Raw genomic sequence first — 22,979 nt, 5'->3', positions numbered from 1 at the left:
TTCATATTCTTTAGTTTTCCCATTGCTGAAGCAGCTGTATGACATCAATATTGCACTGATGAAAGATGACTTCTTTCTTTTAATATCTAGACTTCTTATTATCTATATGATTTTCGTCTTCATACAGTTAGCCTAGGAGACATTTGCAGAATTCTTTTGTTATTGTTTTATGCTGTGTAAAGTAATTAATTAGATGAATCCTTTTTGTCTTCCAGAAAAATGTGGCTATAACTTTGTTGGCAAAGGGAAACTGTCTTACCCATTGTCTTCTCCCACTGCTTTGATAGTTGTTTGAATTTCAGTCATGTATGATGGGACCACTTTTCATTCACAGTGACAATTCAGTACACAAAATCTATTTTATTATGTTTTAAATGATGCAAACATACTTTGGAAATTGTTTTTGGTCAACAGTCAACAAAAGGAGTATTAATTTTGTACATATAAAATATACGCTTCTGTTTCTTTTGACATCATCTGTTTCATACAGCCAGTTGGCCAAAATTGTACTGTGCAATTTCCATTTTTTCTCCATCTGTGCCAATTTTTGGATGTCCTTCATGTGGATCATATTCAAGAGAAGATAATCACATTAATCCTTTCATAACTATTGAAAATGAAGGTGTAGACTCCTTGAAAACTTACACCAACTATAGACACATTTCTGTTGGTAGTAAGCCATCCAAAACAGAATGTTGTGACAGCATGATATTCCAGTTTGTCCATTTGGAAAAAAAACAAATGCCACATGACTGTGTTTAAGCTGTATGAACAAAACTATTTTGCAGATCAAATTGGCATGTGACATACATTATTACACATCATATTACAACAACCAGACACAGAATATCATTGAGATATCATCATTTGCATGCCAGAACAAGTACTTTTCACCTCACCTTCCTAAAGTTGGGGCAAACTTTATTTTGGTACTTTTGTGTGTATAGTTGTATTAGCAGTAATAGAAATGAATTCTTGAAGTTTGTTGTAGATTTAAACAGCATGCTCTGTTCATCTTACCATTACATTGTTTTTTAAGCAAGGAAAAACTGGTAGCATTTGTCACTCTTAACTAGAGCTGTGTAACTTTCCTGTTCCTCCTATAAGTAAATAATAATATTTAGTAACTAGTTTTTTGTTTCAAGTATTGCATACAGAAGAAGTACACTTACTTTCTAGCTGTGCTAACAAAAACAACTTGATCTAGGCTGTGACAGGATTTCTATGTTTCAAATGGTATCAGATTGCATCATCAAGATAATAAAACATGGAAAAGAAAGAGAAAGATAGAAAATTGTTAGACAAAAGGAAATGATCTTTGTAAGCAGTAGCAGAAACATTAGAGCATTGACAAGCATGCTGCTTTCATGTGGATCTCCCTCCTAGTATCACTGTACTGCATTTGAAATGAAAACTGACTCTCTGATGAATATTTGATTCAAAACATCTACTAAGTATCGATTTGTATGTCTCTTTCTATTTGATCCTCTGCAGTACAAGTACTGTCAACTGCTTTCTGTTTCTGTCAGCAGCAATCCTTATTGTTGATGTGTTCCTTTTCTGTTTTTTTTTCTACACTACATTTTTTTCCAAAGCCTTCTTTAATCTTTCTTCACCATTTGCATACTGCAGTGACTTAAAAGTATAGCTTTTAAATTGTGACCTATTGTTAACCAGCAACTCACTATACTCTATAACTTGACTATCAGTCATTGAGCCATTGTTACTTCCAAATGCTTTCCTGCATCTCTCCTGAAAGCGAATTTGGAGGAGATCCTGCTATCTCCCCACCAACTTTTCATTTCTTTTCTGCCTCTGTGGTGAAGGATCATTTGAAATTTTGAAATCCAGATATTTCACAATGTTCATTTTATTTATCTACTTTCTGTGCTTCAGTTGTTCTTCAGAGCTCAGCAAACAAGTACTCTTAACTGTATTTAATATTACCTTGTATACATTTCTCAGATATGGTAGTTAAAGTAACTTACATTAATGAATGTTCTTTTGTTGATCATTATGTAATGCATATTAGCAAGAAGCTATAATAAAACTCCACTACATGTATATCACCACCATATTATTTATCTATAACATTTATTACTGTTTCCACGTGCTAACCCAAGTGTTTTGTTGGTTATAGTTTTAAGTTCGTAGGAATTGTGTTGTTACATATGTGTTGAATGTGCTCAATTTGTCACATTCAATTAAAAAATCTGTTGTATTAGTTAGTTTGTGAAAATACACTCTGGATAAAAAATTGATACTGTTGTTATGCAAGGTGTTTCTTCACGTATTGAATATAACACATTAACATTGCCAGATAAAATGTCAGTTTTGTTGTCAGATTATTTGTGTCTGCTGTGCACAGGAAATGGGAGAATGAAGACTTTAGGTGCATTTTGTAGTGCTCTTGTTCTCTTCACGATTTTGACCTCAACAGAAAAATGGAATTGTCATAGGAGGAAGTTACTGTTCCTGAGTACAACAGTAGATTTTTACTAATTATTTCAGCAGTTCATAAATATTTTCATTACAAATTGCCTTTAAACTCACTCTACATTTACATACATGCATTTCAAGCTGCCATGTGGTGCATGACAGTAATTTTCTTTCCTGTGGCTTTCTCAAATTGAGTGAGGGAAAAATGACTATCTATAACCTCTATATAAACCCCAGTTTCTATTATATTGTCTTTGTGATCCTTATGCAAAGTGTATGTTGTTGGTGAAAGAATCATTCTACAGTGATGTATAACTGGACATAAACAAATACCATGTAGTCTATAGTATACATGAACACAGCAAATAAAGCGACTATATAACAACACCAAAGACCTTTATAATCATATTTTGTATTGTTTACTTTTTAAGAATTCTTCATCTTGATAGAAATTGCAGCATTTTATCCAAGTTTGCAATACTACCTTGTATATTTTGAATAACACATAATGAGCTATGTACGAAAACTTGTTGAAAAAATTTGTACTCAAATATCTGTACTTATTAAGGACCAAGGGGAGTGCTGAAGAATGCAAATCCAGCAAATGTCTGTTTCTGGTACTCTGCACATCACATCTAGCTTTAAATGTCCCCACATTTTCTCAAGTGTACGTTAAACAGTTATGTATGTATGTACATAATAGATGGTGTCATTATGTAGAGAAATATTCATGGTTTTTCTGCACTTTGTGATTGCCAATGCTAATATGCATCTAAGTAATACCTTCTGCCACCTCAGTTGACACTCTGCTCCAGGGGAATGTCTCTGTAGCAGTACATGTTGTTTGGCTCTGTTGTTTGAAGGGTAATAACTTAAATATTATTGGTAATTTCATAAAACTTTACAGTTAATGCACTGTTTGAAGCAATGAACATAATTTCAGAAAATTTGCAAATTTAAGATAATAGCATTTTTAAAGACATATGTAAATTCATAAATACATTTTTGTTTTCAGTTCAAAAAGCAGAGATCAAAATTATGTCAATCAAGAAAAGAATTTAGATGTGATGTAAGTCAATTTTGTTTATTTAGATATTTGATTGAGTTAAAGAAATGCAAATTTGTTTTTTAAGAAAGTGAAGTCGAATGAGCTTAATACCTAATGCCTGAGCAAGCATACATGGAAATTTAACCTGTATCCCAAAAACAGAAAGAATTTCTCTGATTCTGTAATTTTATACATTATGCTTCAATGATGGATGCGTCAGTTTTAAAGAAGGAACCCTGGTCCAAAAACTACTGAGTCAAAATTTATGAAACCAAATGTGCTGTGAGATAACTCTGCCTATGGAATGGAATACAAGAACCTTAAAATTATTGTTTCAATGATGTCATAAACTGGTTTAGTTTTCACATAGTCACAAACATTGTAAATTAGGCAAACCTGATCAAATATAGACATATGTCCTGAGGAATGGGGACTGGAGACTCTATTAATGCACTAAACGGGTACAGCTTGTGTTATTGAAAGGTGAAACATGTGATAAGTGACACATTAGAATTTTAGACCCCGACCTGAGACTGAATTCCAAGTCCTTTTGGGTCTGCAGTCTGGTACTTCGGCACTAAGCTCCACATTTTCATGTACCTACAAACATTGTAATGCTATGGGAAAGCTGATAGGTTGCATCAAAGCAAATACCCAGATAGGACATGTCTGATGCAAAACACTATTCAAGTCTTCTAATAGTGAAGGGTAAAAATGTAAGTTATAATACAACTGAGGAGATAAACAAACTGTACAGATTGCCAACTTAGAAGACACAGTGCCTGCATTCAAAGATGAGGAGCTTTCAATCAGCACCCAGTCAGGTATACATGAAACTGGTATCATGCACAACACTGAGCAGGAAATAATATGTTAACAGTTATTGCATCCCCTTTGCTTCACAGTTAGCTCAACTCCCACCGACTTTGGACTTCGTGTAATGTTGAATCAATGAATGCTACAACACTGAATTGTATTCTTGCTTTTCTACATTTGTATTTTTATTTGCTTGAAGCCTGTTTCACCAGAAGTGCAAGGCTCAGTAGTTGCAGCTGTCATACGTAGACTGTCAAGAATCCCCACACAGCACTTGTGCAGTGACAACAACACAGATTAGCTGTGACCTCATGCTCAGGTTCTGTTAATGGTCAGTTAATGGGTCCTTTTCTGTGTATTATGTTCTTAACTACGCTAATGTAGACATAGTTCTTGGATAAATACTCCCAACATTGGAAGATTTCCCACTCGACTTCTGTGCAGGTGTGTGATTCCAACAAGAGGGAGTACTTTGTGCACCTATGTCAGACATTTTCTGGTAGGTGGAAGAGAAGATACTGTTTCATAGTCAGCTTATTTGCCTGAACGTATCCCATTTGACTTCTTCTTGTGGTGTTCTTCAGATGTCTTGTGCATAAGACACTTGCTGACACTCAACGGGTTATCATTCTTGCTGCCTGTGCACCAGAGTGCTGAACTTTTGTGCAGTGATATCATGCCAGCATAGAATCTGGGGGACACTACTTGAAACAGCTGTTGTGAATGTAGCAATGTGTGCATATCAGTATTAAATTTGTTTCATTTTCACTTGTCTCCTCAATTCAGTATTTTCTGTACCAGTGTTCCTTCTTTTAGATTGACATATTTTCCATTCTTCATAACTCTGCAAGTTTGCATTGTCATCACAGGAACACAATGGATAATTCATGCATGTTAGGATAATGCCAAATAATTTTTTTTCAGCTGTTTCTTTGCCAACAACTTTCACCTGCGAAAGAGTTCCAGTCAGTTTTCTTCTTATTTATGAAAATTCAGACATCTGTTTAACTCATTCATTGCTTTTCTTGCAAAATTTTCTTCTCATTACACACTTACATCAGCCACACTGACAGAGGTTTTGCAGTTTAATTATTAACGTACCCAAGTCATTCAAGGTTTGTGTTTAATATATTTAGTAGCTGAACTTTGTACTTGATTCCTATTCTGTTTGTCTTCCATTCTGAATTACTTGACTGTAAATTTCATTATTTAGTCTGAATCAAGAATCAGCTTTCCACAATGATGTGATGAAATGAATAATGTTCACAAGTGTATCACTCTCTTTGCAAACCTTTTCGTCTGAAAAATGATTCTTCTTGGGGTAGAAAATACTAAAGGCATAAACCTTTCTTACCAGATCATTTCTACAAGTGTGCCTCCTGTTCTGTCTCTATTGTGTCTCGTATGATTACTATTGTAGTTTTTTTTTAGTAAGAAAAACAATACTTTCATCAATTTTTTCACTTTATTTGTTGGACTTCTTGCTCTGTAAACCTTTTAGTTGGTAATTCCAGCAGCAGTAAATGCAAAACAAAGGATTTCTTCTTTTTGTTTTTCAGAAACCTTCATTATTTCCATGTTTTTACTCTTTCCACTACATGACAATGTAATACTCAAGTGATACCATGATACTTTTTATGATTACCATTCTTAACAAAAAGTTTGATTCATAGGAGTTGCATGAAACTTTAAACACCTCAGGTTTGTGCTTTCTGAGAAAGACATGGTTCCTATAAAGTCAAGGAGGAAATCAGGAAGGATTCCAAAGGATTCTGTTTGTAGCCTGTGATATACACTCCTGGAAATGGAAAAAAGAACACATTGACACCGGTGTGTCAGACCCACCATACTTGCTCCGAACACTGCGAGAGGGCTGTACAAGCAATGATCACACGCACGGCACAGAGGACACACCAGGAACCGCGGTGTTGGCCGTCGAATGGCGCTAGCTGCGCAGCATTTGTGCACCGCCGCCGTCAGTGTCAGCCAGTTTGCCGTGGCATACAGAGCTCCATCGCAGTCTTTAACACTGGTAGCATGCCGCGACAGCGTGGACGTGAACCGTATGTGCAGTTGACGGACTTTGAGCGAGTGCGTATAGTGGGCATGCGGGAGGCCGGGTGGACGTACCGCCGAATAGCTCAACACGTGGGGCGTGAGGTCTCCACAGTACATTGATGTTGTCGCCAGAAGGTGCACGTGCCCGTCGACCTGGGACCGGACCGCAGCGACGCACGGATGCACGCCAAGACCGTAGGATCCTACGCAGTGCCGTAGGGGACCGCACCGCCACTTCCCAGCAAATTAGGGACACTGTTGCTCCTGGGGTATCGGCGAGGACCATTCGCAACCGTCTCCATGAAGCTGGGCTACGGTCCCGCACACCGTTAGGCCGTCTTCCACTCACGCCCCAACATCGTGCAGCCCGCCTCCAGTGGTGTCGCGACAGGCGTGAATGGAGGGACGAATGGAGACGTGTCGTCTTCAGCGATCGAGTCACTTCTGCCTTGGTGCCAATGATGGTCGTATGCAGGGCCAACACCCGGCATCATGGTGTGGGGAGCGATCTCCTACACTGGCCGTACACCTCTGGTGATCGTCGAGGGGACACTGAATAGTGCACGGTACATCCAAACCGTCATCGAACCCATCGTTCTACCATTCCTAGACCGGCAAGGGAACTTGCTGTTCCAACAGGACAATGCACGTCCGCATGTATCCCGTGCCACCCAACGTGCTCTAGAAGGTGTAAGTCAACTACCCTGGCCAGCAAGATCTCCGGATCTGTCCCCCATTGAGCATGTTTGGGACTGAATGAAGCGTCATCTCACGTGGTCTGCACGTCCAGCACTAACGCTGGTCCAACTGAGGCGCCAGGTGGAAATGGCATGGCAAGCTGTTCCACAGGACTACATCCAGCATCTCTGTGATCGTCTCCATGGGAGAATAGCAGCCTGCATTGGTGCGAAAGGTGGATATACACTGTACTAGTGCCGACATTGTGCATGCTCTGTTGCCTGTGTCTATGTGCCTGTGGTTCTGTCAGTGTGATCATGTGATGTATCTGACCCCAGGAATGTGTCAATAAAGTTTCCCCTCCCTGGGACAATGAATTCACGGTGTTCTTATTTTAATTTCCAGGAGTGTATATATTTGCTGCATTTTATCTTTTCTTACTCCTCTTATCTCATTTATCTTTACATTTTGCTACTAATCTGTATTCTCTGGTTAGCTGCAACAGTTCTTGTGACAATTACTGATATCTTTTATAAGAATTAAAACAATGACTACCATGTAAAATTATTTCCATTCTTTTTTGTTATCTACTCTTGTGCCCTACCAGTCTGCAGTTCTGCAAGGTTAATCCTCCTATGTAGACTGCAATAAGCTACGGTTCAGAAAAATAATTCTGTATTTCTTATTCTACTATTCTCCATTCAGGTCATTTCATCTATCACCTCCTAAGGTTAGACTTTTGTTTGCAACCTATCAAAGTAAGGTATATTACTCTGTTAAATACCTACATTCTAGCCATGATACAAATTCAATGTACATATATCATAGAGTTTCCTAATTGTAATTTCTGGTTGTAATGAATATAAATTAATAGTATAATGTTGATAATAAGTTGTATTTAATTTATTGAATTACATCTGATTTAGTGTTGTTCATGATTCTACATCATTACATTAAGTAATAATTGAAGTGTGAAGGAAAGTGATATATCTTGAGCTGCAGTTATTTCAACTGATGGCAAATTTTATATTCTGTGGTTCCATAATTTTTGTGCAGGGCTGATTATTACAGGAAAGGTGGAAAAGCTATGCTACCCATAAAATGGATGCCTCCAGAAGCTTTCCTGGATGGTATTTTTACATCAAAGACTGACATATGGTGAGTACAGTTGAGTTATTAAGTCTCATATTCCATCTTTAATGAAACTTCCTTAATTGTAAATTTCTGAGTTTAATTAAAGACTATAAATTTGTTTTTGTTTTTAAAAAAGGAAAAGAATGAATTATCTTTGTCCTCTTTAGACACTTACATGTTAAGGCTGTTGACTTTTAATTGTGAGACACTCTGGTCCAATGAAATGATCAATGACTGGAAATGGCTACATTTGGCTATTTCAAGACCATTTTGAGCCATTCATCGATTTTATGTTCCCAAACAGCAGTGGAATTTTTATGGATGACAAATTGCCATGTCACTGGGCCACAATTGTTCACAGTTTATTTGAAAAACATTCCAAAAGCTTGAGTGTATGGTTTGGTCACCCAGATTGCCTGAGATAAATCCCATCAAATGTTTATAGGGCATAATGGAGAATTCAGTTGGTGCACAAAATCCTGCATTGATAACTATTTTCACAATTATGGATGACTAGAGAGACAGCATTGCCCAATATTTCTGCAGTGGCTTCCAACAAATTGTTGAGTCCATGCCACATCAAGTTGCTGCACTACACCAGGCAAAAGGAGGTCTTACATCATAGTAGGAATTATCACATTACTTCTGTCACCTCAGTTTAGACTGTATGTACAAGGCTGAAAAGAAATCTAATAGTGTAACCTCCTGATTACACAAAAAAGAATTTGTGCAATAATCTTGAATTTCTGTACTTTACACAGTCTGAAAAAAGTATCATCATAAGTATATTTTCCTTCATTATTGCACTCTGCCTTCCATTGATATTCACCATACCATGAAAGATCTTGGTCTACTCATGTCTTCACTACAGATGGGTCTCTCTTGTCCTAGATTCTGAGTGACCTTTCTTTTTTATTTTCTCTGCCCTGCCCATCTCTCATCCCCATGGAAGGATCTAATGGTTCATAAAACTAGGAAAGTTTCATAACTTTTATCTTTGTTTGTGACTATTGGCAGCATTAAATATTTTGTCCCATGAAGGTAAGTGATGCCCACAATTGTGTCTCATAATTTATAAACTTTCTGTATTCAGTTTTTCTTTTTTAAGTAAGATCATAGGCTTCACCATAGGGGATAGTGTTCTGTATTTACTTTTACTCTGGTATAAATTTTATTGTTGCATGTGTAACATGTTTCAGCATCACAAGCAGTGGAGGCCTACAGTTTGATCCTATAGTTTTCCAGTTTATTATTCATGTAGACACAGAATCCAGTTCACCCTAAAAAAAAATAGATTGCTTTATCTACAGTCAGAATTGATGGTGGATAAAATACTGTTCTGTGCATTATATGAAATACCCTCAGATAGGTCTTAGTTTGTGCAGTGGGGCAGAATCATATTCTTAATGAAGTGTCCTCAAGACACTGTTTTTCACACCTATTATTCTTTAGTTCTGATGGCACAAGTTTAGAGACAATGTCTGTCTATCTCTGATTTTGTTTTTGGAAATGTGTGTTGATTGAAATACTCCAATATACAGTCCAGTTATGTTGATAATTTATCAACAAGAAACCAGATCCCAGAATTTTTTGCAAACAAAAATTGTTCAAGTTTTGCATCAGAATGACATCAATCTTTGCAAAAGTACAATTTGGTGCATTAAAAAACAAACCTGAAATTTGTACACTACATTCTTCATAATCAATTACATCTTTCCTGTCTGCAACACAGTTATCACTCTTAAGTTCAAATTAATTGTTGTCTTCTGAATTTTCTGAAAGATTATCCTGTGTAAGCCATTATTCAGGATTTCTTCAATTTCTAAGTCTGGTAAGTGATTTCTATAAGCCATATTACCTCAGTTTCAATGCCAACATGTTCTCACACATTTATCAACACAAAACATCACAGAACACAATAAGTTTCAGCAATTTGTCTTGTACACCGCAATCAGTGTGACACTGACACAGCCCACAAGACATAAGTGCATGCATCATACAACAGCTTCAAATAAAGAACTTATGTTACCTCCTAGTGACAAACAATACTATGAGGCTGTTCATAAATTAACCTTGGATTAGCTATTTAATAAAAGGAAAGTAGATAATTTTCAAATATGTAGTATGTACTTAACACGTGGACATTACTTCTCCCTGCAGTCGCCATCCAAATTCAAATATTTTTTGACTGTGATACCAGCTTCTGTATTTCTTTATCAAAGAAGAGTGCCACCTGGTGCTTCAGCCAGTTGTTGGATAGCATCCTTGACTCCATTGTTGATGGTGAAGTACTGAATAGTGCCAGGCCTTCATGTTGGGGAATATATGAAAATGCCACTTAGTGTCATGTCCAGTCTGTTTGGAAGATGTTGAAAAATCTCCCAGTGAAATTGTCTGAGTTTTTCTTTAATTTGGTTTGCATTATGGCGCCACAATTTTCCATGAAGGAGAATGATTTCTTTGACAATAATCCCACACAGTTTGTTTTGGACTGACCTTTTTAGTATCATAACACAACAAATGTGTGATATCTCTCATTTACTTTCACAAAATATGTTGCCAACATTCTGTTGCAATCCCAAGAACTGTAACTATTTGCAGCTTGGTATTTTATGTTTGAACGTTTGGGCTTATTCTGAGAATGAGTGTGCATCCACTGTTTGTACTGTTCCTTAGTTTTGGAGTTCACATATTGCACCAATGTCTCATTCCTAGTTATGACTGTGTTCTGAAATTCCTCTCTCTCCACTTGGTGGTGCTGAAGGAATGTCAAGGCCAAAACCATTCTCTCAGTTTTGTGAACATCACTTAGACATTTTGGTACCCACCATGCTCAAATGTTATGTTAACCTAACCTCTCCATGACATTGTTAAAGAGTATGTCCTTGAAACCTGAGGCCACATCTCACAATTTCATCAATGTGTTATAAAAGTTCATAACCCATATCTGAATGTCTTCCTTGACCAATTTCATCATACACATCAGGTGTGACCAGCCTTCAATTTTCTGCACCTCTTTCACAACACGTTCACTGGTAAACGCATCTCCATACACATGACCAATTAATAATGAATGTTGGCAGCATTTACTAATTCTGATTACAAGAAGTCAGTGACAGAACATACCTCACAACTAGTGGGAGACAGAATGACACCATCCATTTCAGCTCCTTGCTGCTTACACACTAAGTCTCCGTTTTGAATCACTCAAGCACCACGTAGCTACAAGTATTCATTAATTTTTAAAATAAAATTGAAGGTTACTTTATGAGTAGCCCTTGTACTATGTTGAAACTAGAAGCCTTGCAACTTAAATATGATTTTAATTTGCTCATAAGTAATTTGAAAGTAAATAACATACAACATACATAATAGAAATCAAGGTTAAAACTTATCAGGTGTTGTAATAAATTATGAGACAGTACTGCTGGTCAGTACTTATTGTTAGGAGGCAAAATGAATAATACTGCTAATAAATTCATGTAAAAGTGACACACTACCTAGCTTTTGGAATTAATACTTCCTTCACCAGTAAAGACATGGAAGGTTAGAGGAGAGTAAGTCACTCAAACCCCACTATGAGGGAGACCCATCTGTAGTGAGGATGAGGATAAACAAAGATGAAGAGAGAGGTGTCTCTCTATCAGTCTTCTCCAACATATTCCTCACCTCTCACTAATGAGTGAACTGTTATTCCAGAAACTAGGAAGTTTATCAGTGTTGCTTTGACATACGTCTATCAGCAGTATTACACATTTTGTCTCATGGAGGTAAGTAATGGCTAGCAATTTTGTCTCATAATTGATCTGTTTTTTTGATTGAATTTTTCTTTGATACAGTATGTAGAAAGTTAATTGGTTCCAAGGTGTTAACATGATCATACATTTCTTCAGCTGCATTGGTATCACCTCAGACATATAATCTGCATGATTATATTTTCTACACCAACAAAAACAATCCATTTTTGAAAATAAAATTGCAGCTGAATAGATACAGAGCAGATATGTCTTTACTTCTCATCCCATCCAGTATGTCTCCACTGACCCAGGATTCTGGGCGACTTTTCCAAACTCTTTCCATTTCCCAAACCTTGCCAGTCCTGTTTCTTCATTCCTCTTCTTACCCTTCAACCCTTCTGCCAGAAGAAGGAACCACTGGCTCTGAAAGCTTATAAATTTCCTTAACCACTATATAGGTTCTCTGCCACTGCCTGGTGAGATTTTTTTCCTGCTCTGCCATCTTCACAGATTCTTAAAATATCTATCTACATTATCCGGATCTTTTCATTTTTACATTTTGATTTTGTAGTTTCCCACACTTTCGTCTTAGGGTGGCGAGCACCAACCAAGAGTAAGTGACACAAAAGTAGTAAGTTACTAAGAGGGAAGGAAGTCAGTGACTTTCAGTCGAGATACTGAACTAAAGGAGTAAATTACTACAGGAGTAAATTTTTAATTTACCCACAGATTAAATTTATTTACTCCACTACTGGTGGAGGGCACCATCAAAAATTATGCTACTATGTTGGTAACTTAATTTGGCGTATTACCTGGTTCCATTGAAAGGGCACAGCCAACTTCATTCCCCACCCTTCCCTAATCTGATGGGACTGATGACCTTGCTGTTTGGTCACCTCCCCCAAATCAACCAATCCAAGAGCAGTTTGGGTTTCATACAGAATCTGCTGAGTTGCAGCTTGATGCTAGAGCTGTTACTGCAGCATAAGTCTGATAGGAACTGTGCTTTGTCTTCTAGATTGCAGCTTTTCGTGGACTGCGAGTCTTTCACACAAGTACGCATCAAATCGTAGCATGGGATCTTATTACCATCAGTCATAGTACTGCTGGAAGAGCTTTAATGGTTTGATAAACAGGTTAATTGCCTTAAAGCCATTGTAATTGTCTTAAAGCCATTGTATGCATCCATGCCGTGAAACCAGGAAAATATCTCAAGGAACAAAACGGAATTCTACCAAATTGGTGCATTCCCATATGTCAAGAGCACCGCACACACATATCCATCCACACATATACAGACACAAGCAGACACATTTAAAGGCACAGAACTTGGGCAGAGATATGTGTGTGTGTGTGTGTGTGTGTGTGTGTGTGTGTGTGCGCGCGCGCGCGAGTGTATACCTGTTCTTTTTTCCCCCTAAGGTAAGTCTTTCCGCTCCCGGGATTGGAATGACTCCTTACTTAAAACCCACATCCTTGCATCTTTCCCTCTCCTTCCCTCTTTCCTGACGAAGCAACCATTGGTTGCGAAAGACTGAAGCTTTGTGTGTGTGTTTGTGTGTTTTTTTATTGTCCCTATCTACCAGTGCTTTCCCGTTTGGTAAGTCATGGAATCCTTGTTTTTAATATATTTTTCCCATATGGAATGTTTCTTTCTATTTTATTTAAGCTTATAAATTATTGGATTAGCTTGGATAAGCTTATAAAATGTTGGATATTCATATTCTTTTACAAAAACCTGAACTTTTTGAGCATATTGGCTGCTGGACTGGAAACTGTGGTTTGCTCTATTTTGTACTTGAACTTATTTATAACTTCCATTTTCAAGTTACGCTCTTCTTCCATGATTTCTCTTTGTCTTTCAACTAACAAAACTTTTCCATGATTTCTTTTTGTCTTTCAACTAACAAAACTTTTGCATGATATTCCTCTCATATTAAACACATTTTTAATGTATGAAGCTCATCTGTTTTTTCCAGCAACTCCCTGTCCTTCACAGCAAGCGCATGTTGTCTACCTTTTTTAATACGTGTACCTTGTGATAAGCTCCCACCAGAGAATGCAAAGCAAAGCTCATGACTATGGGATAAAGTTTCACTGTCCTTCACAGCAAGCGCATGTTGTCTACCTTTTTTTATAGGTGTACCTTGTGATAAGCTCCCACCAGAGAATGCAAAGCAATGCTTATGACTATGGGATAAAGTTTCACTTTCAGCAGTTTCATTGCCATTGTCAGAGTAGTTGTCATCAGTGATGGTGGTTTAAAGGACCACATTACCTTCAGTTGTGTCATTATCGTTAAGTCCAGTTATCCCCTTCAAAACTTGTGGAATAATATCAACAATCATTTGGCTCATATCACCTGTCTTCAACTCAGCTACTCCACCACCAGTTTCGAATTGTTTTTTATTACATGTCGCTTTCATTTTCTTTGCTTTTGTTTTCATGTCCTTCCAAATTGCTTTAAGCTGCTCTTGTGATCATTGTGTAAGAGCTTCCACATTGTGTGTAGGTATATTAACGTTTTGCTTTTTAGATTCAGTAGTGGTTATATACTTTTTCATTATTCCAGAAAACAGCTCTTTTTCAGTTTCTGGTGTGTTTTTTGAATGTTCCTTAACACTACATTGTCCTTGGCCAACTCCATGTTGCTGTTAGCTCATATCTCAGGCTGCAAGTGCCACTTAAATTAACACATGCCACCAGTCCATAATGGATGGTGGTAGCTGTAGATTACACTAACACAATATGATTGTCAAAATGTGATGCAGTAATGGCTGACAATAAATGTTCTCCAGGCAGAAATGAAATGCACGTGCCAGCAGTATGCTGAAATGGCTTACTTTTTTTAGTAAACAGGTGTTACTACTTTAGTTGAGCTTTCCAACGATTACTGAAAGAGTATGTTACTGTGGAAGTAATTTACTGAAGTAGTCCAGACTAAAGAAATAAGAATTACTGCGAGAGTAATTTACACTAGTTTGGTGATCGCCACCCTTATTGTCCTAACAATTCATGTAACCTCTCTGTTCAGCATTTTCTTTTTTGCCTTATAGCTCCTTCCATCTTGTCCCCAACTGTAGATGCAAGGAGAACTCTTTACCTTTACAATATTTTATCCAGGAGGAAGCTGTCATGATCCGTAAACTTCATGTACTGGGGAAAGACAGTGTGGTAGTTTCTCATTAAATTCTCTATCACAGTACTCCAATTACTTACTCAGTGACAACTGCTGGTTATCGCCATAGTTCCTGCATTTCCATCAATTGTGGATTCTGGAGGGATTGCTGCCTTCCTCCAGCATTAAGGTTCTCTGTGCACCAACTTCAGAGAGCTGTTGCTGTCACTCTGTGATTCTTATTGATTGTCTCCTGATCCTATTTTTTCTCCTTTTCCAATTATTTTTACCAAAATTTATATTATGTCACCCCCCATTCAGTACAAATTTTACTGTTAATGTTAAATTAACTTCCTGGAGAGCTAATGACTTGAAATTTTAAATGTAGCTCTGAACTGTATGACAGTTTAATATTAATTCCCTTTCTTGTTTGTTCTGTGGTGTAGAGTACTTTGTGTACTACTGCTATGTCCCTGTTTTCCTGTTCCAACTGCAAATGATTCATGGGGAGAACAGTTGGTGATAAGCCTTCATGTGAGCTCAAATCTTACTAATTTTTACCTTTTGGTTTCCTTGTGAGATATATGTAATATCATGAAATGTCTTAAATCAATGGAAAAATTCCATACACACACACACACAACTAAAAAGCAGAAAAAGATTATTTGAAGAAAAATGAATTTTTAATATTCTAAGTTTTTAAATCAGACTAAAAAGTGTAAAATAATCAAATTCAGACTCATAACCCCAAATGGTTGTTATTAAAATTTGTAATTGTGATTTTTAATAGCTACGAAACTACTTGTGAGATTCAAAACAAAAGTTGTGGGACACATGCAATACATAAGTGATGCACGATGAAGTAGATGAACACCTACTTACTATTACCTCTTGCATGTGCCCCACATTTCTCATTTTAAATTTTGCCAGTTATTTCATAGCTATTAAAAATTCTCAATCACAAATTTTTGGAACTATTTTTACGAGGTTAGGAATCTGTAGGGGACCAGGCAAAATTATTTTATACTTTTTAATCTTATTTAGAAATTTTATACTTAAAAATTCAGTTTTATTTAAACAGTAATTTTGAAGTGTTCCTCCTTCTTAACTCCCCCTTAATCCCTGCTTATGGCTTGTGATAAGCAGAGCATGACATCCGAATAGAGCTCAGGTTGGCAGCTTTTGGTACAAATATACAAAAATTTAATCAAGGAGGAGAGTAAGTAGAGCTTTGTCTTATATGATTATTTTGAAAAAATAAATTAAAAAAAGTAAATATAACAAAATAAATTTTACTGAAACATTCATAAATTATATGAATGGATAAAATGAGAATAACAAATTTGTAAAGATATTGGCACAGCATGGATATGAACTTATGATATGAATTTAAATTAATCAAAAATATCCATTGAACTTGTATTTCTGTTTTTCTGTTTGATGTGGCATGGTTTTCACTGTCAGACATCAAATGCTGCTTTCATACTGGAAATTTGCTTGTTTGGATTTGTGGAAAACCCATATTTGAGGATAAATCACTATTCATCAGTTAGAGGCATCACTAAGCAATGTACAGGCTCATATAAAATGTGAAAAACTGCTTAGTTTTTGGACAAAGCCCTTCTTTAGAGACAGAAAGCATGTACAGACCCCACACATACAGCCCGCTATCATGTACCTATGCTATTGCCTGACTGCATCGAATAGTGATCTTGATTGGGGTGGGTGATTGGTAAGTGGAAAAGACAGGGAGTGATCAGAGTGAGTAATATAATGGGAGGAAGCTAACAATGATCACACTTGGGGTGGAACATACAGGTGCACGCAGGACATTTAGGGGGATAGAGGGGGGAAGAGAGAGAAAAAGGATGAAGTTCACTGAGAAGCTCAGCATCTATAGGATGACAAATCAATAAAGAGCTAAGGAAACTTTCTAATGAGTGGACTATTGTGGAATATAAAAATAACAGTGTGTACGGGAGAATTAGGATGAAACAGAGTAAAACTGAAGGGGTAGGGAATTTAGAAGACAGGTTAGGACATAAACTAGTGGAGACTGAAGCCATTATGACCTATCGAAATTAATGATATGTTCAGAGAGAAATACTCTGAGCACATACTAATTTTATTGGCTGAGGGGGAGGCGGGAGGAACCAGTCTTTTATATATCCGTCTATCATGCTCCCCTTTTCCCCCTTGACTGCAAATTGTTCCTGCCATTTCATCTTCCGATTCTACATCAGCATCTTCCTACCTGATACTCTTCTACTTTCCATTAGCTCACATGTTGAAACTTCATCCTTTCCATTTCATTTTGCTTATCTGATTTCCCTATCTTGTCTCTATATGCTTCTCACTGTTGTCTCATATGTTCCTCCTTAACTGCCCTCTGACCTACTTCTGCAAGCTCCTACTTTTCTTCAACCCCCCCCCCCCCCCCACATCCCCCCCCCCCTCCATCACCAAAGTACAATCTTCCCTTAATCTCTCCTGTCCTCTTTCTCGTACTCACCTGTGTCAGGCAAAAACATCGTGAGGCAACAGCTGCAGTGTGTGAGAGAGCAAGTTCCGTAACCCCAATGAAGGTTTTATTTAAAAGTTAACCTTTTTTTTCTTTTTCTCATCTTTCCTATTAGGCTTTTCACTGCTCACCTTAAAACATTAGATTCTTCAGATACACATGTGTAGGAAGATAATCTGTACATGTTAATAAATGGGATGAATGGTTAAATTTTTAATTAGAACTAAACAGAAATTGAAAAAAAAAGAACCTGCTTCAAATGTGGTGGTGGACTGGTAGGCACCTAAAATATCTAACAAACAAACTAACTTTTGAAACCTAAAGTTGCTCAGTGTGGTAAAGAATACATGACTGAATAACTGGGTCTGCTTAAGTTCCTTCCCAACCTGTTTTTCTTCACCTCTTTAGGGCCTCATCTTGGGGAATGTGCCTGACTATTCTTGTGAGAAGCTTTATTTCTTTCAGTTTTATTGTTTGATGTAATATATTTTGGGCATTTTGTTGTTTTTATGATTTGCGTAAGTGTGTGTGTGTGTGTTTTGTCTAACTCAGGAGAAGGCTTTTTGGCAAAAGCTTACTTGTTTAGCTGTTTTTTTGTTATGTCTATCTGCGAGTCAACATCTCCACTATATGGTAAGTAGCAATATATCCTATTCATAATATTGTCATTATTCCATCCTGAATTTTCTGTTGTTATATACATTCTTTTTTTGCATTAAAAGTATTTTTTAAGTAATTTAACAGAATAATTTATTGCATTTTATTTATTCTATTGTATACGTCTTGGAATCCTATAAAGTCTATTTTGTTAATCTTGAAATATGTAGTAATGAAATGAATAGCATGTGGTCAGCTGTCCTGATGTTTTGCAGAATTCATTCTTCAGCTTTGTGATCAAAGAATTATGACTCACATGAATTCTTTAGGTGACTAAGTGCTCTATTAATGAAAGTTGCATATGAATAAGCTAATATATGCTGATGTAGATTTCTCACAAATTCTGATAAATGTATTTTCAGGTCATTTGGTGTATTACTCTGGGAGGTAATGTCCCTGGGTTACATGCCATACACGGGCTGTGCAAACCGGGAAGTTATGCAACTAGTAACTAGTGGAGGGCGTCTGGAGCCTCCTAGCAACTGTCCTGCTCCAGTTTATGGTATTATGACCCAGTGCTGGCATCCTAACCCAGATGAACGGCCCAACTTTGCCACAATACTTGAGAGGCTGGGCTATGTTGCACAGGTATTTGTGATGAGAAAATACTAGCAAATGTTTTGAATTTATACTTACAGCCTGACATTCATGAGACAATATTATATCAAAGACATTTTGTTTGCTGAAACGCCTTTTTGGTCATAAATCCACACATATCAACTCAGCCCTCTCAGTTTTACCAAATCTTCAGTAGTATGTAGTAACTCATAGATAATTATCTTGATTTATTTTCAGTTCTTGATAATTTAAAGTAGGATTATTCATAATTCTCTGGTTGTCAGTTGCATAAGGTCAGATATGAATTATATCCCAACAAAACCTTCACAGTAGTTGTTATCCTTAAAATAGTTGATATTAAGAATGCAAATGTGAAGGGTGCAGAAGAAAGGATAGTTATTTTACCTTTTACCAGGCTACTAGCTTAAGGACAAAGCTATTCACACTACACAATTCTTTGCTGTGGCTGGTGGGTTAACATTTGTGAGCAATACCGTATAGTCTAAGCTGATGCTAACAAATGTTTAGTGAGCATCTAGAAATAAACAACAGCAGGTTGGGGTGGGTCATTTGGGTGTATGTACATTAGTTTGCAGTATCAGTAAAGTACCAACATAACATGATGGAGACAGCAATCGAATGACTATCCTAAACCAACTAATTATCTCCTTGTTCCATACTGTAGTCACTGCAGGTTTTGTGAAGCAAACAGCTTCCAGCCTTATATTGTGGTGGAAGTAAGTAAAAGTAATGTGTGTAAATTATGATATGATCTCCCACTATCCGTAAATGCAAACATCCCATTTTATGATACCATATTCACATAAACGTTATTTATTAGTCATTCAGCCTTAGTACATGCAATAGACTCCAGCAGTACACTTATAAATTTTACAAAAAATTTTATGAAAAGGATAGAGTGTCACATGCCATAAAGATGACACACTGAGTTGCAGACAGGCACAGTGAAAAGACTGTTACATACTAAGCATTTGGCTGAAACCTTCTTCAGAAAAGTAAATAAAACAACACATACATTCACACAAGCAGGTAGACTTCACACACATGACCGCTACTTCAGGTGACTTTAGCTGAACTGCTTTTTCATAACTGCTCACATTCCCACCTGGACTTTCCATTGTTTGATTTTACAAAAATACCTTTTACCGTTGTTATGCTTATATTGGGCATTTCTAAAAATCCTTCTATTGAGTAAAATGGGTTAACTAACAAGAAACTGAGCAGATTTTTCCTAAATATTTAGACTGACATGCTTAGGATGTGTTTTGACAATTTGTTATCCATTTTGATTGCCATGTACGCATGGCTGCTATTAATTTTTGTGAATCTGTTTTTTGATAAGAGCAGAGATTTACAGATTCATGTAATTATCATGTCTTTGATTTGTCACAGTAATTTTACGTAGTTTTGAAGATATGTAATTAAAGGTACCAGAAATACATACGAGGGCTGTTCCGTAAAGAATTGTCATAATTTTTTATGGTCATAGTATCTCAAGCTAGAATTAAATCTTAGGGTCCTGCCTGTGAGAAGCAGGCAAACTGAGATAGGAAACTTCCTGGCAGATTAAAACTGTGTGCCTGACCAAGACTCGAACTCGGGACCTTTGCCTTTCGTGGGCAAGTGCTCTACCATCTGAGCTACCGTAGCACAACTCACGCCCGGCCCTCACAGCTTTACTGCTGCCAGTATCTCGTCTCCTACCTTCCAAACCTTCTCATTCTGGAAACATCCCACAGGCTGTGGCTAAGCCATGTCTCCGCAATATCCTTTCTTTCAGGAGTGCTAGTTCTGCAAGGTTCGCAGAAGAGCTTCTGTAAAGTTTGGAAGGTAGGAGACGAGATACTGGCAGAAGTAAAGCTGTGAGGGCCAGGCATGAGTTGTGCTTCGGTAGCTCAGATGGTAAAGCACTTGCCTGCGAAAGGCAAAGGTCCCGAGTTCGAGTCTCGGTCGGGCACACAGTTTTAATCTGCCAGGAAGTTTCATATCAGCGCACACTCGCTGCAGAGTGAAAATCTCATTCTGGAAACTGAGATAGGTTCAGTATCACCTACCACAACAGTGAGCAGTATGTGGTTTTGAAATTCTGCTTTCATGTCAACATTTTAGCTGAGGCCTATGCAATGTTACAGGAGGCCTATGGAGAGTCTGTTCTTCCCTACAGCACAGCCTATAGATGCTTTAAATTGTTTAAAGATGGGAGACAATCAATTTCAAATTAAGACGGGCCCAGCATGCCAATTACTGCTCTTACAGAAGAAAATATCAACACTGATATTATTGTTGTGAGAGGGGATTGATAAATAACCTTACAAACACTTTCTGAGATAATGAAAATTTCATTGGGTGCCATCCAAAAATTAGTAACACAAAATTTACAAAAGTGAGTTGTTTTTGCACCTGGAGACGGCAGGTTCCCCAGCAAAAGGACATCTGTTTTTAGGTTTTCATGCAACTGAAGTTAATGTTGGAGGAAGATTCAAAGTGTCTACCAAAGGTAGATACTGCATAACTTGCAAAAATCAATTTGTAGTGCATCCCTAACCATCCCTATGGTGCAGATTTACCCCATCTGATTTTTTTGTTCCCTAACCTGAACAAACACCTTTGTTGAAGCCATTTCTGATCATCAGAAGCAGTAGTGAAGGCTGCGGAGGCAATTCTGAAGCACGTCTTTGTAGATTGTCAAAAATACTGAGACAAGTGCATTGCAACCAGAGGAGACTATTTTGAAAAGAATCATCAGGATTATAAGGATGCGTAAAGTTTTGTCAGAAAGTTATGGTCATTCTTTACTGAACGGCCATCGTAAATGAATTACTGTTAAAACCTTATACCTAATTAGCAAAGCTTTATATTGTGTTCTACTATCTACCCTTGCCATTACACTGATTGCCTTCTTCCAAAACACAAGAATTTCATTTATTTATTAATTTTTTTCCTATTTCCCCAGAATATAACTCCATACCTCAGAATGTACTGAAAAAAGTAAACATGTTGTCTTTACATATTCAGAAATGCTCTTCACTAAATTTCTCTTGGCAGCCTATCTTTTATGTGTTCAAAATGTGAGTTTAATGTTATTTTGCTGGATAATGCCTAAAAATTTTACATTCATTTCAGTATAAAACATCATGAGAGACCCAAACTTTGTGCCAGGCCTGGACTTGAATCTTAAGTCCTTTCCTTTTCCAAGCAGTGTTCTTATTGAATGAGCTGTCTTTTTCACCATAATGAAGCTGTATGGGTGGGAGGGGGGGAGGGGTCTTGGTTGTGATTGGATAGCTCATTTGATAAGAATGTTGTCTACGAAAGACAAGAGCCCAGTTGCAAGTTTTGATCTGCTACACATCTTTGATCTGTCAGGAAGTTTTATATTGTGATGTTAGGTTCCTTGCATTTTTGCTGGTTGTGAATTAATTAGATTATACTCAATATTTTAACATATGTCTTTGTGCTACAAATAAGTCTAAAAGGCACAATTCTTATTCACAAAGGGGTCACAGAAGTTGATTCAAAATTATTGTCAAGGTGTCATGAATGTAGAGTTTAAATTCCTTCTTTATTATTTTCGCAGTGACAAACAGTGCTAAGTATTGGTGATCCAGAGCAACATTTTTAAGTAGTGTGTTAAATGCTTTGTTTAACAGTGCAAAGCTCCCAGAATTTTTGATCAGCTGTTGACAGCAATGTGATTCCAGCTTCACGGAGTTGTCTCACTGTGTCATAAGACCCCATATGATTTATCCAACCAATAAATTCACTATCTCCCCCACCAGCAAGAGTATTGAGTGTCTTTTAGCACTTTTCTTAAAGTTAAATTCTGCATTTGGTATAATTTGCAGGCAAGGAGAAGGTCATCTGATGCTTATGTATTTGCAGATTGTCAATACTTTAATGTCTATCATGACCACTTTAGCAATAAGTAAGATATACTTGTAAACTGCCTAAGAAGATTTGCAGCTCCCATATGATTTGAATAGCTTGTGTTTATTGATTGAAAACTTGTTCCCGCAATTCTTTTGACAACTGAAAATTGTGTCATTGCTCACCATTTCATTAGTTTTCTAAGCATTTGCTTCAGTTCTTGAATTCACAGATCAACTGGGATGTTCATTACCTTCAATCTCTTCCCAACATTTTAAAAACCATTTGTTCCTTTCAAAAACTCATGCACATAATACGGTATTATCA

General features: G+C 37.1%; 1 protein-coding gene across 8 annotated transcripts in view; it reads left to right on the top strand.

Moving 5' to 3' along the window:
* The window catches only part of LOC126359421 (leukocyte tyrosine kinase receptor), an 815,186-nt gene that overhangs the window by 663,959 nt on the left and 128,248 nt on the right, over positions 1–22,979 (top strand). For 4 of the 8 annotated variants that reach the window (XR_007566229.1, XM_050007633.1, XM_050007629.1 and 1 more), the window contains 3 exons: positions 3,455–3,508; positions 8,096–8,197; positions 18,569–18,794. Coding sequence is in view for 7 of the 8 variants with exons in the window: in XM_050007633.1 (XP_049863590.1) it covers positions 3,455–3,508; positions 8,096–8,197; positions 18,569–18,794 (382 nt within the window). In the remaining variant the exon portion in view is untranslated. The remainder of the gene's footprint in view (positions 1–3,454; positions 3,509–8,095; positions 8,198–18,568; positions 18,795–22,979) is intronic. The other 4 variants (XM_050007634.1, XM_050007631.1, XM_050007630.1 and 1 more) reach the window with 3 other exon arrangements.

This window comes from Schistocerca gregaria, chromosome 1 (genome assembly GCF_023897955.1).
Source record: "Schistocerca gregaria isolate iqSchGreg1 chromosome 1, iqSchGreg1.2, whole genome shotgun sequence".
NCBI classification, from domain to species: Eukaryota; Metazoa; Arthropoda; class Insecta; order Orthoptera; family Acrididae; genus Schistocerca; species Schistocerca gregaria.
Note: the sequence above shows the minus strand (reverse complement) of the source record. Positions and strands in the feature narration are given on the sequence as shown.